This window comes from Egretta garzetta, unplaced genomic scaffold, assembly GCF_000687185.1.
Source record: "Egretta garzetta isolate BGI_Z169 unplaced genomic scaffold, ASM68718v1 scaffold271, whole genome shotgun sequence".
NCBI lineage: Eukaryota > Metazoa > Chordata > Aves > Pelecaniformes > Ardeidae > Egretta > Egretta garzetta.
In genome coordinates, this window is record NW_009258669.1 from 4,376,825 (window position 1) to 4,394,305 (window position 17,481).

Consider the following 17,481-nt stretch of genomic DNA (forward strand, 5'->3'; position numbering starts at 1 on the left):
TGGCCAGCAGGTCGAGGGAGGTGATTCTGCCCCTCTACTCAGCTCTGGTGAGACCTCACCTGGAGTACTGCGTCCAGCTCTGGAGCCCTCAGCACAAGAAGGACATGGAACTGTTGGAACGGGTCCAGAGGAGGGCTACAAAAATGATCCGAGGGCTGGAGCACCTCTCCTATGAGGACAGGCTGAGAGAGTTGGGCTTGTTCAGTCTGGAGAAAAGGAGGCTACGGGGAGACCTGATTGCGGCCTTCCAGTACCTAAAGGGGGCCTATAGGAAAGATGGGGAACGTCTTTTTAGTAGGGCCAGCTGTGTTAGGACAAGGGGAAATGGTTTTAAACTAGAACAGGGTAGGTTCAGGCTAGAGGTAAGGAAGAAATTTTTTACAATGAGGGTGGTAAAACACTGGAACAGGTTGCCCAGAGAGGTAGTGGAGGGCCCATCCCTGGGAACATTCAAGGCCAGGTTGGATGGGGCTCTGAGCAATCTGATCTAGTTAGCAGTGTCCCTGCTCACTGCAGGGGGGTTGGACTAGATGACCACTAGTGGTCCCTTCCAACCCTAAACATTCTATGATTCTATGATTCTATGATGTGCTCTTGTGCCACAGGTACATTTAAACACAGTCAAAGAAATAGATTAGAAATGTTCTCTAATGACAGTATATATTTTATACTTCTTAACAGTAAACTACAATTTATTCTGCAGTAATTCAGTCATTGCATAAAATGTTATGGCCCACAGATCAGTTTTATTTTTAATGAAATTGGTGTAGTGTAAAATAAAGGAAGCGACAAGTTGCGATAAACATTTTGCTAGTATCTCAGAAAGTAATTATTTTAAAATAGAATGAAACTGAATCAGCTAATATATTTTAGTGGCTGTGCCATGTATGCTGGCAAGCATACCACTCCATAATGCTCTCTACAGCATCCTTCATACAGCACTCCTAATTCCTTTCCAGTGTCCTTCTCAAGTCTGTTAGTCAAGTAGTAACCTGTCTCATGAGTTTGTCTGAAGTGTATGTGGTGACTACATAGCCAGCATGGTTGTGCTGGTTGGTCAGATGTCTGATGTTTGCTGGAATGAGTGTTGTGTGGAATTATAACGAACTTTTCTTCCTGAGGACATAGAGAGTCTCTGCTCTCTGTTGGCTTCCTTCAGAAATTTTAAATAGCCTAATATCCTGAGATAATACTTTCATTTACTAAATCCTTTGCTAAATTGTGAGGGCCTTGGCTGAGAGAGTCAAAATTTAGCATGGCTAGGGTGGAGATCACTGAAAGACAGCTCTGATGTGTATTTCCCTTTATTTTGGAAAACAGACTTAAAATAACACCCTGCCTTAACTAATAGGACTACACACACATATATTAAAAAAAAAAAAAAGTAGATGGGCTGTTCTGGGTTGCATTCTTATACTAGTTTAGGAAAAAAATGTACCTAATATGCATAAAAATCTCTTCACAATAGTGAATATACTGTTCTTAGTGAAAACTGGTTTTCTGCAAGATCTAATGGGTCCTTCTAAAGTGGTCTGCAACTGGGCAATGGCAAAAAAAAAAATCAGTAAAAGATCCCTGTTGCTGCTCTTCAGTTTTATTCAGGTTGCCATAAAAATACTTAAATTTAATAAAGAAACTCCGTACAGGCTGCAGTTGTGTTTGTCATGTGTTTGATAATGCCTGCTGTGCAGACAAATTATGAGTCTTCATTGCTGTAAGATACAGAGTAGTTTCAGTATGTCAGAGGGAAAGTGATATGAAAATACTAAACAGTGTTTACAAATGTATTGCAGTTTGACCAGGGCATGCACTACATTTTGAACAGTGGTAAATTTTATCCCTTAAATCTGCATTTTAATGCTCATTCTATTTAATGTGACTGTTAGCTTCTATGTATCATTTGGTGGTGCTTATCAAAGTCCTCTGGTGGGGCCCAGTCCATGAGTCTTTCTGGTACTTTAAGTCAGAAACCCCTTGTTAAAAACATTTTTCAGTAAGAGAAACTGGTGAATGTAGAACCTTACTTGTAGTTGTTGTCATTAGATAAGCACGCTATTAGTGTAACATAGAAAGAAAACTCCTGAGTTTGTTTAAAGGAAGTGTAGTGGAATTCATGCAGCTTTTGATAACTTATTTCTTCCTGATGTACAAGAAGTAAACATTTAATTGCAGTTAAATCTCGTGGCTCACTTCCACACCCAGCAAGCATGCAAGCAAAATTAGACTCTGTGTTCTCTAGTTGTTAATGAGATTTTTTTTGTGTGTTTGTGTAGCCAGTTGAATTCATCAATATTATAAAAATAAAAATTAGGACTTAACACAGAGTGTTTTATTATAAGAAAATTAGTTGGCATACAGTATTACTTGGGTCTGATAAAAGGAATAAAAATGTTACTGATGGGTAAGTGGGCACATAGTTAATGAGTATTTCAGTGACTAATAAACTCCCTATTAGTGTTTTGACTATTTGACTGGTTTTTGCACTTTTTTTGACAGCATACAAATTAAAGCACATTGCAGAATTTTGCTACAAATAAATACATTTATTTTACTAAGACAATGTTTAACCTATATCCTATAAACTAAATTGTATTTGGGAGACATTTTCAAACACTTGTATATCCTTTATACAAAATGAATAGATTTTGCTGCTTATTCAGAAGTCCTGGAATAAACTGAAATGGCATTTATTACATTATCAGATTTAGAGTTTCTTCAATCAAGGGTTTACATCTAGAACTTGGAAGCAATTTTTCTCTGTAACACTACCAAACAGTTGTATTCTGTCTCCATTATGAGTTTCTTACAGTTTAGCTAACCTATAACTAATTAGCATGAGATTGTTAATGTGTGGTTTCTTTGCTTCAGGTTTAATTATTTTGCAGATACTCATTAAAATATCTTGGCTGTTTCTGAGAGTGATTTACAATAAATAAGCTCACTTTGTCAGTGTTAAAAGTAATTTTTTTAAAGATTCTTTGATAATAATTTTGAGAGCTGATGGTAAGTGAGAGTTAACAAACATACAGCCTTTGGACTAAATCATGTTATGAATACCTTGGAATTTACATCAACTTACACTGAACTAGGGATGCTTAAAGGCTGTTTCAGTGTTCCAGTTAGAGCCCTCTTCTTACAGAATCTGGATTACAGAAAATCCAGATGTTAGCTACTCCGCTGGTTTACAGTAGTGCCAGAAAACAATTGGATCCTATACAAGCGGTGTATTGTTAGAGAAGAACATGTTAATAAAAGGGAAAGAAAACCCCATATATTAAGTAAGGATAAAATACATAAGTAGTTTTGAGTCTTACTATGTGGGCTTTTATGGTTTCAAATCAATGTCCTTTTAAAATTAGGTGATTCAGGAGAACTGAGAGTTATGTCCTTTGTTTTTAGGGTACAAAAGAATTTACGTTCTATTTCTAGTTAAAAACAGTGATACTTAAAATAATTGAACAAAATATTTAAGGAATTATAGAATTTGTCCGCAGTTAAATTGATATGAGTTAGCTTAATTCACTGATATTGACACTCACTGTTTTTTATCAGCAGAGGCTCAGCCCCTATCTTTTCTTTAAATAAAATCCAGGAGTCTGCATTCCATGTTCTCCAATAATTCAATTGTCATACCACTTTGCTTGTTTTCACCAGAGATACTGCTTTTTCTCCTAGGACAAGAAGGACAAAGTCTCAAGATTTGACACTATACGTCATTCCATAGCTGGAATTATAAGGTCTCCAAAATCCATGTTGGGGTCATCGTCGGTAAGTAGTGTCAATAATGGTGTGTTCTACTACATTCTGTAATTTTTACAGCTTAAGTAGGATTTTTTTTTTCTGAAGCATCATGCATTCCCATCTACGTAGAAAAAAATTACATTAAAATAATGTTACAAAAACAATCTTCTGATTGATAAGCAGATATGATAATATTATGGCATAATAGTATGTCAGAACAACTTGTTGCACTTTAGGGAAGAAAGATAATTTGTATGTTTGCAGCTCCCAGACTGGTGTTATACTTCTAAGAGTACTCTTCCCATCGAGTCTGATTTACTGGAAATGCAGTGTATTATGTGTATACCCCATATTTGTTATAAAGGCACCAATATATAAGCATATTATTATTATCATTATCATTATTATTTACTAATACTGCTACTTCCTCAATAACTGGTACTATTTAAGTAATCAGTTATTATACATCTTGCTTCAGTCCCCACCAAAAATGGTTGTTGAGTATATCTTCTGGTTGGCTTTTGTTCAGGTTCCCTAATGGATGGAGAAACTTTTTTGTTTCTTTTGCTTTTGTATTATATCTGTTCATTTCCATGTAGAAGCTTGCAAGCCTACTTAGAACTTGAGCACCTACTTACGGACATGTCAGATGTTACTTGAAAACCTTCCTCCTGTGTTTTCCTAGAGACATAGAGTTCAACTTTGTCTATTTGTATGTGTTATGCAACTTATTATAATAAAAAAAAAAACCAAACAAACGCCCAAACTACTTAAAACTACTTCAGACAAAAATTGGAAGACAAAAAATTTCAAGAGGAGGATCAAGATAGAACATGTAAGATGAAATTAGGGGAAGTCAATGTAAAAATTTTCATTGGCTTTAATTAAAGTGACATTTTTAAATCACCTACGTACATAATTTTGATTTTCATTCACATCTATATCGTTATTATTTCCATGGAAGTTGATGTAAACCTGGGTGTAGATATATGGTAGGTACAAAGACTGAAGCCTTGGCATATGTTTGGGAGAAGTAAGACTGGAATTGGGTCATTTGAGGCAGAAAGTAAAATCTGAGTAGCAAGTACCTATGACTTAAATGAGTTTCAAAGTCTGATATATAAACCAATCTTTTTTCGGTTTTGCTTTGTGTTTTGATTCAGCCATTTCTTGTGTGTTAGAAAAGCTAACTATGCATATGCAGCTAAAATTTTCTCCATGAATTAGTACTTAGGTCTTAATGTGGTCAGATGCTTGGGTTTTTCCGGCTGACAATTACATAACCGTGCTTATTGCTAAATGTGTAAACTGGTACTCAAAACTATTATACATCAACGAAGTATACAAAGTGATTATTAAAGGTGTATTATAAAGTAATATACATAAAATAATTTACTGTTTCTTTAAAGTAGACCAATACAAAAAATTGTCTAAAAGCAGAGAAGGAAAAGGATTGGTACAGATCGTCTTGTAGAGTATGGTCTAAAAATGTGATTTACCTGTTTTCATATGATATGTTTTAAGTATATTGGAACTTTGAAATTGGAGCCATATCTTAGTTTAAATGTAGTGCTATTCTGAAAACACCATCTGATATTTAATTGGTGGGAGAAGTTGAATTGTGTGTGTAGTGGGAGAAGACAATTGGGTTTTGTGTCATCTGAAGAAAGTCTTGGAGAAACTCTGTACTTCCAAAAGCAGACAGGAGTTTAACCATTACTTATGTGTTGGCACTTAAATGATTTACATGTTCTCAGACTGAGATGGTAAAAGGTAATATAGGGAAACAGTATAGTTTTTACAGAAAACAGCAAAGTTAGGGATTCAGGTGGATTCTCTTGGACAAAATGCAAGCTAATTTACTATAATAGTAAGAGGCATAAGTTTAATCAAATGAGGAGAGACAACACAAGCAAAGGGGCAATTTCCATGTACCTGTAATGCAGTGCTATGAATGAACTGCATCGTGAATGCCAGCTTCTGCCCTCATGCCCATTTTTGTTGCCACTGAGGCATTTGGGCTTGGCACAGATATCAGTTATTGTTTATAGGATAACTTTTTTACTGTTTAGAGGACAACAGGTGAAATTAATGTTGTTTTCATATGGCATATTAGCATGTGGGGGTGAGCCAGGTACTGAGGTTAAAGGCAGGATATTCCATAGGAAATTGTCTCAAATTATCAACCTAAATGTATTGCTTTACTTTTTCATCTGTGTCTGCCTCCCTCTTTTACACTGGGAGAGAAAAAATGTCTTGACAAAATATTTTATTTCCTTAAAGATGGAAAATAAGGAAGTACTCAGTTTGAGCTCAGAACATATGTGAAAATACAATAGTAAGCTATTAGTTAATAAAATATTATTCCCATTATTATTTTCTTTTCATTGACAGCATAGGTACAGGAATAATATCTCATTTTTTTGAGTTAGAAATAATTCACTGGTGTTTGCTCAATTTTTGTCTTGAATAAGGGCAGCAGCTGGGGACTGCTTCATTTTACTCTTGGAAAAAAACTGCTGTTTCAATGGATTGTTAAATAAGGAGAAGGAAGGGGGCTCAGAATAAGCAAAGAGGACAGTAATGTGTCCATGAGGAGCGTGATGAAGTATATGAGGGCATTTCTTTCTCTGAGAAGAAAAAGTGTGAAGTATATAAGGGCACACACCCCCTATCCCTGCCCCAATAACTCACAAGTTAAATATGACAATTAATGGAAATATTGAAGGAAAAAGAAAAGGCAAAAAAAGAAGGGGAGTGGGAAGGAGAGTAGAAAATTGACAAAGTGAGTTCCTTTCCTTCTGTATAATTTTGTTAATTGTTTATTTTTAGTTTCCAATCAAATTAACAACAAAAATCTTAGAAAAATATTTCTTCATTTAAGCTGTTGAATCACTGATTGTGTAAGTGCATACATACAAATAAGCAAGAGATCTCATCCCCAAGTGAAATCATAAAACGTTGAGGCCTAGAATGCAAACTTGTACTTTCAGGTATCTAATTAGTCATATTAAGTTGCTTACTGATATGTAAACTCAGTAGAGTTTAAAGAAAAGAGACTGGAATATAATTGTGTGTGGGTAGCTTTTTTTCCTCTGTCGTCTTGTCTTCAGTGTAAACTGAGTTGAAATCAATAGTAAAATGATTATATATCTTGCATTTGTACTGTTCTGGGCTTTCAGCTATGTTTTCTTTCATAGCCAGTCAGGGTGAATATTGTATCATACAGAAAAAATGGTGGTGTCAGAAGACTTGTTCATAAAAATAATACAATTTTAATAACATTTAAACATGATTAGTTTCTGCTTGCTTCATCAGAAAAACCACCTTGATTATGATTGCCCCATAGTATATGATGAAAATAAGAGTAATGTAAGGTAGGAGACAATCAGCAGAGATACCTTGTGGAATTTTCATTGTTTCCTTGTAAAGTAATAAATATTAGTTTAACCAAATTTAAAAGAAGGGGGCAGATTGACATTACTGCCATAATCAATGCTATAGTTAGCAATGTCTAAAATGCTCTTTTGTTCTTCCCTAAGCTTTTTTTCTGTCATAAAGTCTTTTAAGATGTTTTATTCTTGGATGTGATCATGATTGTCTGAACAGTGACTCAGACTTGACCCAGTTCAAAGCAGGTGTTATTATCTGATGTCTTCCCCTTTAGTAAGCTGTAAAGTAAGTTGCATGTCAGATTTTTTTATTTTTTTAAAAATTCCTTTGTGAAGACCATGAACTAGTTTATTGACCCTGAACTGTCCTTTTATCCTTAGAAACATTTCCTCTCAAGTAGAAATGTGTTTCTGTGGCAAAGGCTTTGCTACTCTGAATGCCTTAACGTTCCTTGATAGCTTGGTTTTTCTGGCGAGTCAAACTCAGCATCATTGAACAATAAATGTTCAAATAAATAACATTTTCCAACATTTTGAAAGCTTGTTTTTTCTTTTAGGAATTTCTGAAAGAGAATGACTTAGTGTCATTTAACACTGGTAGACAGCTCTGATCTGAGAAGTATTTAACTGTTGATGAAATTGAAATATATGACTGCCTTCTTGGCTAAACAATATCTTGGGCTTTTAGTAGTTCACCGTGCTGAAGCACAGACCTTGGAGTACATCTTTGGCTTCTAAAAACTCTGACTGTGTACTTTCTGTTCAAGCTTTTTGTCCGTTCTTACGTAGTCCTTCCTAGCTCTGAGTTTGTAATAGAGCAGAATCTGTAACAGAGCATACATGCACTTTCTAGTGCTGAGTCTATTGATTACAGTGCTGGCCTCAAATCTCATGTCTGAAATTATCCCTGATATGGGCCCAGGGCTCTGGATCCCAGTGTCGATGTCTGAGAATATGACGGTCTGTCAGGCTCTTAAATATGTTCTCCAGTTTTCCATCAGAATCCTGGACTGAACTAGACCTTTTAAGGTATGACTTAGAAAGTCAGCCAGGAACCCACAGACAAAGGCATTTTTTATACCTGAAAATTTACCAGGAAAGTGCTAAAGAATTACTGATATTTGGAAACAAGAAGTTCTGAGTAGATTCCCTTTCTTGGGTCTACACTTTCCCAATCTGAGAGTCTGATATCATTCCTAGTGTTTTTCGGCTAGGTAAGTTACCGTAACCTAGATGTCTCCCCAGGAAGACCTTAAATAGTCAGGTGGCCTCTACCATGCCTGTAGCTGCACCGTCAAATTTTTCCCTTGCATGCACCAATGGAGTGTTTCCATTCTCTTTTCCCATCCCCCATAGGGGAAATACCATATCATCCTTGATGATATGAAGAAAACCTTTTTTTAATCAGGGCAAAGCAGTAGGAGTGGTTAATTTAGAATCATATGCTTTGTTAGTATCTCTTTGTTCATGCTTAATTGAGGTGTGGGTCTTTGTGCTGTTATCTAAAATACAGCTCAGCAGGTGTGCTTGGGATGTATTCACAATACAGTAGGCACTGTTATTTTGTTCAGAGCTTTACCACTCTGGCAGTGAGAATTTCTATGGGCTCTGGCATCCTCTTCAACAATTTTGAATGACATACAACTTAAGTTAGGGCTTGTCTGTCTAGCCATAACAAATAAATCTGAAGTGATCATTGAAGAAAAGTTTTCCTCAGTGTTTTCTTAAACAATGTAAGCTTATTAAAATGAATATGTGAAATTGTCAGTTAAAACTGATTACCTTCCATTTATAGCCAGTGAAAATAGTTTCTTATGATTTTGGTGCCTTCAGAAACTATGCTAAAATTCATAAGCACAGTACACTCAGGTGTATATTCTGTGATACAGTGTAAATGCTAGGAAAAATGTCTCGTAGAGCTATTAATTGATTTGGGATGTGGTATTAAATTCTGTGAAAACAATTTATCCAATTCAAATGCTTTGTATAAATCAATTTCTTATGTTTTTATGTCTGAGAAGTTTCTATCTGGATAAGGAAGTGGTTCATTTTGAATTGCTGTTAATAGCATGTCAGAATGTGTCAGAAAGAGTGGAGTGGTATGGCTTAGTGAAAAATATTACATGGTTTTATGGATGTTTCCATAATCTTCTGCTTTTTATATATTTTTTAGGTAATAGGAAAGAAGGTAATCAGTATGTCTTTTGTGTAAATGTAAGGGCCTTGATTTTGTTTGTTAATAGAAATAATGTAATTTAGATACAGAAATAGAAACTATTGTTGTTCATCATGCGTTTCATGTAAAAGCAAACTCTAAAAACATGCTGTTACAATAACATTTTTCTTCAATATTTTTCCCAAGTTCTTTGATGTAATATCAACCACTGAGAAACCATTGGCTGAGCAAGACTGGTATCATGGTGCAATTCCAAGAATAGAAGCCCAGGAGCTGTTAAAACAGCAAGGAGACTTCTTGGTGCGAGAGAGCCACGGGAAACCTGGTGAATATGTCCTTTCTGTGTTTTCAGATGGACAACGGAGGCACTTTATCATACAATATGCTGATGTACGTCTCTGATGTAGTACTGAATGTTCAATGTTAGGAAGTTCATAATTTTAGCTAAACAATTTAGGGTCTACATAATTTATGGCAAATGATCAGGGGGAAAGGTCATTTTGGGAAACAGAAGAAAAATACGATGTATGAGGTTATTCAGCATCTTTTATCTTATATTGAAAAGCCAAGATATTTCTGTAAATGTGCTGAAATTCGGAACTTGTTACTACTAATTTTTGCATGTGCCTTTATTTATTTTTAAACCCATCTTTATAGTTGGTGCTAATTAGGCTACTTCTAATTCAGACTGTAAAGATTCCAATGAATCTTACCGAAAAATTGAGACATTCATGGAGAAGAAAATAATCTGTGCTGGTTTCTATAGTTGGCAATTGAAGTCTCTGCTGCACTGGAGATCCTTATGTTCTTTGTATCCCTACGGATATTGTTTTGTTCAGTATATCACAAATGTTTGTGGTTGTTGCACAGCATATATGCTTCTAAGGACCAGAATTGACTCCTCTAACTTAGGAAAAATTGGTCATTTTAAACAGTATGCTAATTCTTATACGCCTTTGCTCATAATTCATTACTTGCTTTTTTTAATGTATGTATTTTTCTTTTTACCTTTCAGAATTTAAAAATCATTCAAAATATGACAAGTCTCATAACATTACTAGAAATTCTTCTTGAAGTATGACATAGCAGCAAATCATTGTCAGTTTTGATTCAGTAATGCTGCCAAAACATATTTCAGTCTCTTCTAATAAAATCTCCTACAGGCAGAAAAATGCACAAATTCAGTCGCATAACAATGTACTAAGGGAATCCTCCCCAGCTGATGCAGTATGCCTGGGAGAAGTCAATACTGTGTGCTTGGTTTATTTCTTTTTAATGAGGGGCAGTGATATTTTTCAAACATTATAGAAGTTTCTGTAGGATCAGTGATTACGAACACTTGTCCAGCTGGAGTTTTCATTAATTTTCACCTAGAGTATTTCTTGTAGAAATGAACCTTTACACAAAGTCAGTGTTTATTTTATTTTGATTTTATGACCTTAAAATATTTTGATGTATCAGAGTGCTGAATGACAAAAAAAAGAGTAATTAAATTACCTGTACCTAGATACACAGAGTCTTACAAGTTGCTTGGAGGTCTTTGATTCCAACCCAGCCGAAATAAATGCACACTGTAAAGTTGGTGTGGCTGAAATAATTTTGTGTAAATCATTGTGGCAAGTAGATCTTCAAAATATGCAGATTGGACTTTCAAGTCAGTAAAACTAGAGGAGTAGGCTTTTATAAGTATTACTGTGAGGCCACCCTTTCCCCTACAAAGCTATCCTTGTTTCCATAATTACACTACTTTCTCTTGGGAATTAGATTTGAAATGTAAGATTGATATTGTTTAATATTGCATAGATTGGACAGTCCAAACATCATAAGCTCACCAGATCTGTTTGCTTGGGAATTTAGTAATAGGGCATTATGTTCATCTGCATTTGGGATTCATTTATGGCAGGTTTTCTTGACAATCATGGAAGTTTACAGTTTTTTCTTAAGAAAATGCAGGACTCCTTTTGCACTTTTACGGGGTGAATTTTCTGCATTTATTGTGAAAAAAGCAGTAAATATAAAAAGAGAAAAAGCTTATTAAGCTCTAAAAAGGAGTTAGTAGATGGTGGGACTGTTATGGTCATATAATAAGAGGGATTGTATTCATGTACATTTTGGTTGAGAAGTTTGAGGAGAGTTTAGTGCAAGGGATTTGTTTCTTTGTTTACATTGGTATGAACAGTGTAGAATCAGGTCTCTGTGACTGGTCAAATCACACTCTCAGATCACTGACAAGTCCCCGTGTAGTAACCATACTTGATCTCCATATACAAATTTTCTTCTGAATCAAATACTGAAGGGCAGAGTAGGACATATACCTGTTTTAGCAGTGGTCCTTTAATTGCAGAAGTGTTTTCTCTCTGGTTTTACCATTATTTTAAATGGTAAGCCTAATAAAAGAGGTTAACTGTCCTATCTCTTTAAATTAAGAGTTTAAATAAATAGTTATTTTTCATGTTGCCTTAAATGAGTCATGCCATAGTTTTGCATTTATTACTTTATAATTTTCTAACTATTCTTCCATTTAATTCAGTAGAAATGCTATTAAACAGAAATCTGATTCTGTAAAAGCAAACATTTATTTGTTTTGTTACTAGTGAGGGAAGCTTGGTGATGCAATTCTGCAGTTTCTTGTTTGAAATATTGTTTGTAGAGAAACAATTATTCCCTTTTACCTCCATACAGAATCAATATCGCTTTGAAGGAACTGGGTTTCCAACTATTCCTCAGCTTATAGAACACCATTACACAACAAAGCAAGTTATTACAAAGAAATCAGGTGTTGTTCTGCTGAATCCTGTTGTTAAGGTAATGCATACATTCCAAGAACTCTATTTAACTGCAAAGAATTTTGGGGCTGGGGTGTGTGTGTGTGTGTTTAAGGGGTGGGTGTGTGTGTGTTTACTGTTATTTAAAATATGTTCCTATGCAACTTCTCAGAATTTTTTTCATTCTTGCTCATTTTGTGACTCTCTTTTTCTGAGCTTTTTCAACCTTCTCTGCTCTGTGCAACACATTCCTTTAAAATAATGCTTCATCCTGATTTCTATAATAAATAGTTACTACCTTGGAAGAATGGCATTCAGCACCTCACAAAATATTCTCCTACTTTTTTTTTTGGTTCCCCATTTGGTTTTCACTACTAAGTAATTGAAAATAGTACCTCATTGCCCATAAAGTTGTGATGAAGAAGTTTTTTTGATAAATGGTGTTCTTAAGTGGTAAAGTTCTCATGAAATTTGGAAGAATTCTGACAACTCCGTTTTGTCTCTATTTTATATATCAGATGTAAGTTACACAGCCTCAGAAAAAGGTACTGTCATTCCAGTGCTATTGTAAATTGAAATGAAAATTCCATTTTTAATCAGTAAGCTATTGCAGAAAGTCTTTCAGGAGGGAAACTAAAAGGAGTGGAAATACTAAACTAAATCACTGTTTAGAAAGCTTAAGGGGCTTTATTAATACACATCTTAGGTTAATGTGTAAATACGTAAATATACATTTTAGGTTAGTGTGTAAATTGACACTTCATTGAATGTAAAATGGTGCTTAAATTCATTGTAGAACTCATTAGAAAGTGTAGGACATGATTTGATGTGTGAATAATTGTATATTGATATAAACTGTTTAAGCTAAAAATAAAGGGCTGTCAAACTCAAATATTTTTATATCTGTTTGCAAATTTTTGTCTTTTCTAATACCGTATTTGTATTAAAAGTTTAATGCTCTTGCTGTTCCCTGGCTTTCTTTGTGCCTTTGTATCATGTACATACTGTAAGACCAGCCCTGTTTTAGCAAAAGTAAAACTGTAGTACAGTATGTTACTACATACCAAATGGTAGCAAAACTTATTCTTAGTTGTTCTCTGTTAAGGTTGAACAGGAAAACACCATCTCGAACGCATAATCTCTTCATTCTCTGTTGTGTACTTTGAAGACAGGGAGTTTCCATATTTGTGACATTTTTGTTTCATTTTGCTATCATGTTTTAATAAAGTTAAGTTTTAACTTATGCAGTTTTGTTTAACTATGTATAGTGAAGTAATTTTTCTAGTACCTATACTGTGGAAGAAATATGGTCACAAATTACTTCCCTGTTCATTTGTCTATTACTGTACTTGATCCTGTGTCTTTTGAGGTAAGGTAAATGCACATAGGGATAGTCTAAAATCCCTTGATGATAGCCATGCAGACATGTATGACTGTGTGGTGGGTCTTATGAGGACTTGCATCCATACCACTACATTCAGATGTATTATAACCTCCTTACAAAGGGATGGAGGTCAATTTTTAAGACAGACTTTTTAGCTTTTCTACTGTCACTGGGTGCAAAGTCATTTTCTGTTTTTATTTTCAGGGGGAAAATGAAGAGGGCCCACTGCTCTCTGGACTTGTCGATTTGAGTTAGTCTTAGTATTAAGTAAAATTAGTGGAAAAATTAGTATCCTATTACTATTATCCCATATTGGATTCTCTAGGATCATGCTGGTTTTATGCTGTTTTGAGCTGCAGTGAAAAACTGCTTTGACTGCTCAGGTTTACCAAAGTGCTGCAAGTAATCAGCATGTATCCATAAAATCCAATCACACAGGCTCCATTTAATTCATCATATAACTGATTTGTGCTGGTGTGCGTCAGTTTTAAAATTCAAGAGTATTTCCTTTCAGGTTGATGAACTTCTCAGCTTTCTTTCTGATAAGCTACATGAAGTAATGGAAAGGATATCCATGGTAATACTGACTGTTAGTGCTAAGAAAAATATTGGGTGACAGGAAGCTTTATTTTATAGGTTTTTTTAAATATATGTCTTACATATATTGTATGTAGGCTTTCAAGAATCTGTGAAATATTATCTTGAGTGTCTCATAGCTACTTGTACTTTGCGTAAACTAAAACCAATGTATAGTGTACTTAGTGTTTCACAACCAGCAATTTGAACCAAGTAAGACAGTATTGAATATGGTGATAACTAAATTATTTAAATTGTTTTCAAGCAGCTATTTTAAAATATATTTAAATTCTTTTGTTTTGTAATACCTTTTGATCTGATCTATGATTTTACAATTATTTTAGTTCTCCCGTCTGATAAAAACTAGTTGGAAAAAAGTATTTCAGAACTAATAAAAAGAGTGTTGTCAGCTTTCCTTTGTAATTTACATGGAGCTGTGGCCTTCATATGGGGAAATGGAGACTTTTAAAGTTATTTTCAGAAATAACATATGCAATCTGACACCTAGTGTTGAGGGTATTTTATGCATCATACGCTATTATCAGAGTATCTTTGATCATTTCCTTGAAAATCATTTGACATCTGCAAAGACTGTTTTTTCTTTGTTCATGTTATAGCTGCAAAGCAGTCTTGACGTTTTGTGCAGTCTTTAATCTTTTTATGCAAATTGCTGTCCCTGTAATAACCTGTTTAGAAAGTGAAAGTTAAATATGACAGAGAACTTCACAGAAAAAAAAAATATGCTCTGTAGTTTGTTTTTGCTTTCCTTCCTTCCTACACAGTCATTCATCCTCCTCTACTCTATTAGTAAAATTAGCATTCACCTTCTGTGACGTTGCCCTTGAAAGGAACATTCTTAATTGTGCCACAAAAGGCCTGTCCCACGTCCCATTTCGTGTAGACCAAATCTGCCTGCTTGGAATTTTAATGATACTGTAATAATAGAATTTAAATTAGAAAAACTGAGAGCATTAAAAAGATATCTGCAAGTGATTTCTTTAATGGAAAAGTCCTCATATTTATTTATAATCTTTTAGAAAAAATGCATGTTATGTTCTTGAATTTATTATTGATGGAATGACTGGTATGTAAAGCCCCTGAGTAACCTCAGTGCATATCCAAGGACTTTATTTGTAGAAATCCTGTTTTAGCCATATTAAATACATTTTAACTTTCTAACTTCTTTGACCTCATGTTGTGGAGGATTTTAAATTTTCTGAAATAAATTTTTTACATTGAAGTTGTGGATATGTTTCAGTTTGGCTATTAGAAAAAAAGAATCTTCAAGGAAATAAGAAGATTCATTTTTATTTGGATATATCTGCATTAATGTTTTTGCTTGGATCAGAAATAGATTTTTGAAGCAAATCTGCAGAGTGCCACTTAGGATGCTATGCTTCCATCACTGGGCAGTCTCCGAGGATTCAAACTTTACTCCTTTTAGCTGACACAAAATAGGAAGTTGCATAATTGCTGATGGGAAGGAGTTCAGTCTTCAGAACCAGAAGAGGACTAGTCTGAAATAATGCTTTTCCTCCCAGATATATGCTTCATGTCCTCAGAACCGTTTAACTCCAGAGATCTGCTACAATTTTACTAGTACTAATGTAGTCCTAGTCTTTGGATCCTCTGTAGTAAATTCAAATTCTGAGCTCATGAGAAAAAATTAACTGCTAATTTGTCAGGTGAATTAGGCTATGTATTCATTGCCAGTAACTTTCATTTAAAAATTCCGCATCTATTCTGATGTGGCAAAGAAGCCTGTGATATGGCCTCAAATATTTTCTGTACATGGGAAAATGGTAAACAGTAAATAATGTTGAGTGAGATGAATGACAGTATTAAAAGAAAAAAAGATGATGTATTTCATAGTAGCGGTTCTAATGTTGATGAATAAGTTTGCAAATGACATGAGAATTCCATGCAGATCTGATACTGTCTTGCAAGATACGAGTATGTTAATGAGTTAGGCGTGGAAAGAAATGATAAACAAAATATAAACTTAGTGAGAATATAAAGGTAGAGAGATTCTTTTCATGAAAATGCACTCATAAAAATCTGACATGACCCTAATTTTTCAGTCACTGAACCAATTTGAGCTGTAGTTTGTATTTAGAAGTCTTTGAGCTCAGCTTTCAAAACCAGAAAGCACAAACAATCTATCCGCTCCGTGTTTCAGCTTCTTAGTAGTATCACAGAACTAGTACTGTCTCCTTTAGCAATTAGTTAACATACACCTATCCATGCAAAGCTCACCAAAAGGTGTTTTCCTGGGTTTTGGCTGATTAGTGTTGGTTGGTTTTGGAGGTGTTTTACTTGGTTTTGCTTTATTTAGCAAAAACAAGCTAAAGTTCACCATTGTAGACAATGTGTGTTCTTGTAGTGCTGGCAGTGCATGTTTCTCAGGCCAGCAAGGCTAACACAGTGGAATTGAAGGAGATTGCTGAATAGCCTCACTTTCAGGCAAGCCTCCTTAGGCCTGCTGAGAGAAGTTGGAGAGAAGCAAAGAGACTTAGCTGGGGGACTTTCAGGTTTATCACAAAGTAGTCCTGTCACTCAATTAGAGATTCTCATCTTATGACAGGAAGGAATTGAGGTGCTGAAAAGGGAAACAACTGCCGTAATTGGTGCTGCCTTTTGGGAAGATTATCTTGCATTTGTTTGACCTGAGGACAGCTCTTTAGGAGCAGAAATCTCAGCTGAAAGGAAGAAGCAGGCTATAGCAGTGAGCGATTCAGTTATCACAATTTTACCTAGGCTGGGTTCGTAGCTCCAAAGAGGATCCCACTGTGAATTACCTGCATGGTACCCACACATCTGGGCAGGCTTGTAGGAATGCCAAGGTCATGGGCTCTATGTGTTGATTTTTGGCCCAAAGCTTTAATTGTCATGAGCATGATTGAAGTTTGATAAATGCATTTTTAAATGTTAAAATGTATCTTCTATTTTCTTTAAAGAAATTAGATCCACAATGAGAAGTGAAAATTTATAATACGTAAAACATGTACTTATAGAAAATGGCTGTATTTATTGCATAAGCATGAAATCAATCTTTTGCCACTTACTTGCCACTCAATAGTATTATGATCATGCAGAAGGCCTGTGATTCATGTCAGGGAAATTGGCAGTATTTTTTTAGTATAATAGGAGAATTTAGGCAGAGTTTCAGGAGGTTCTTTAGTCCAATTCTAGAATCTGAAGAGAAGCTTGCAGCTATTGATATTTGACGACAAAGTTTTGTATATTAATATTAGCGATGCATTTCAGTTAGGTTCCTATTTCCTCAGAATTTAGAGGTGTTACAGGATTTGCTTTTAAGGTTTTTTAGCAGAAAGGGTTGCAGTACTTCTGTCAGGTAGCAAAGGAATACATCTTCCATAATGGTGGTCTGTACTTGTCAAGGTGTTGCATCCTAATGAGAAAAGGGAAAAGACAGTAATTTTCCCT

General features: G+C 35.0%; 1 protein-coding gene across 10 annotated transcripts in view; it reads left to right on the plus strand.

The window, feature by feature from the left end:
* Nucleotides 1–17,481, plus strand: part of FER (FER tyrosine kinase) — a 177,080-nt gene that overhangs the window by 68,499 nt on the left and 91,100 nt on the right. For 9 of the 10 annotated variants that reach the window (XM_035888436.1, XM_009648673.2, XM_035888437.1 and 6 more), the window contains 3 exons: nucleotides 3,676–3,768; nucleotides 9,496–9,699; nucleotides 11,992–12,114. In XM_035888436.1, the coding sequence (XP_035744329.1) occupies nucleotides 3,676–3,768; nucleotides 9,496–9,699; nucleotides 11,992–12,114 (420 nt within the window). Of the gene's footprint in view, nucleotides 1–3,675; nucleotides 3,769–9,495; nucleotides 9,700–11,991; nucleotides 12,115–13,662; nucleotides 13,770–17,481 lie in introns of those variants that run through there. The other variant, XM_035888443.1, reaches the window with a different exon arrangement.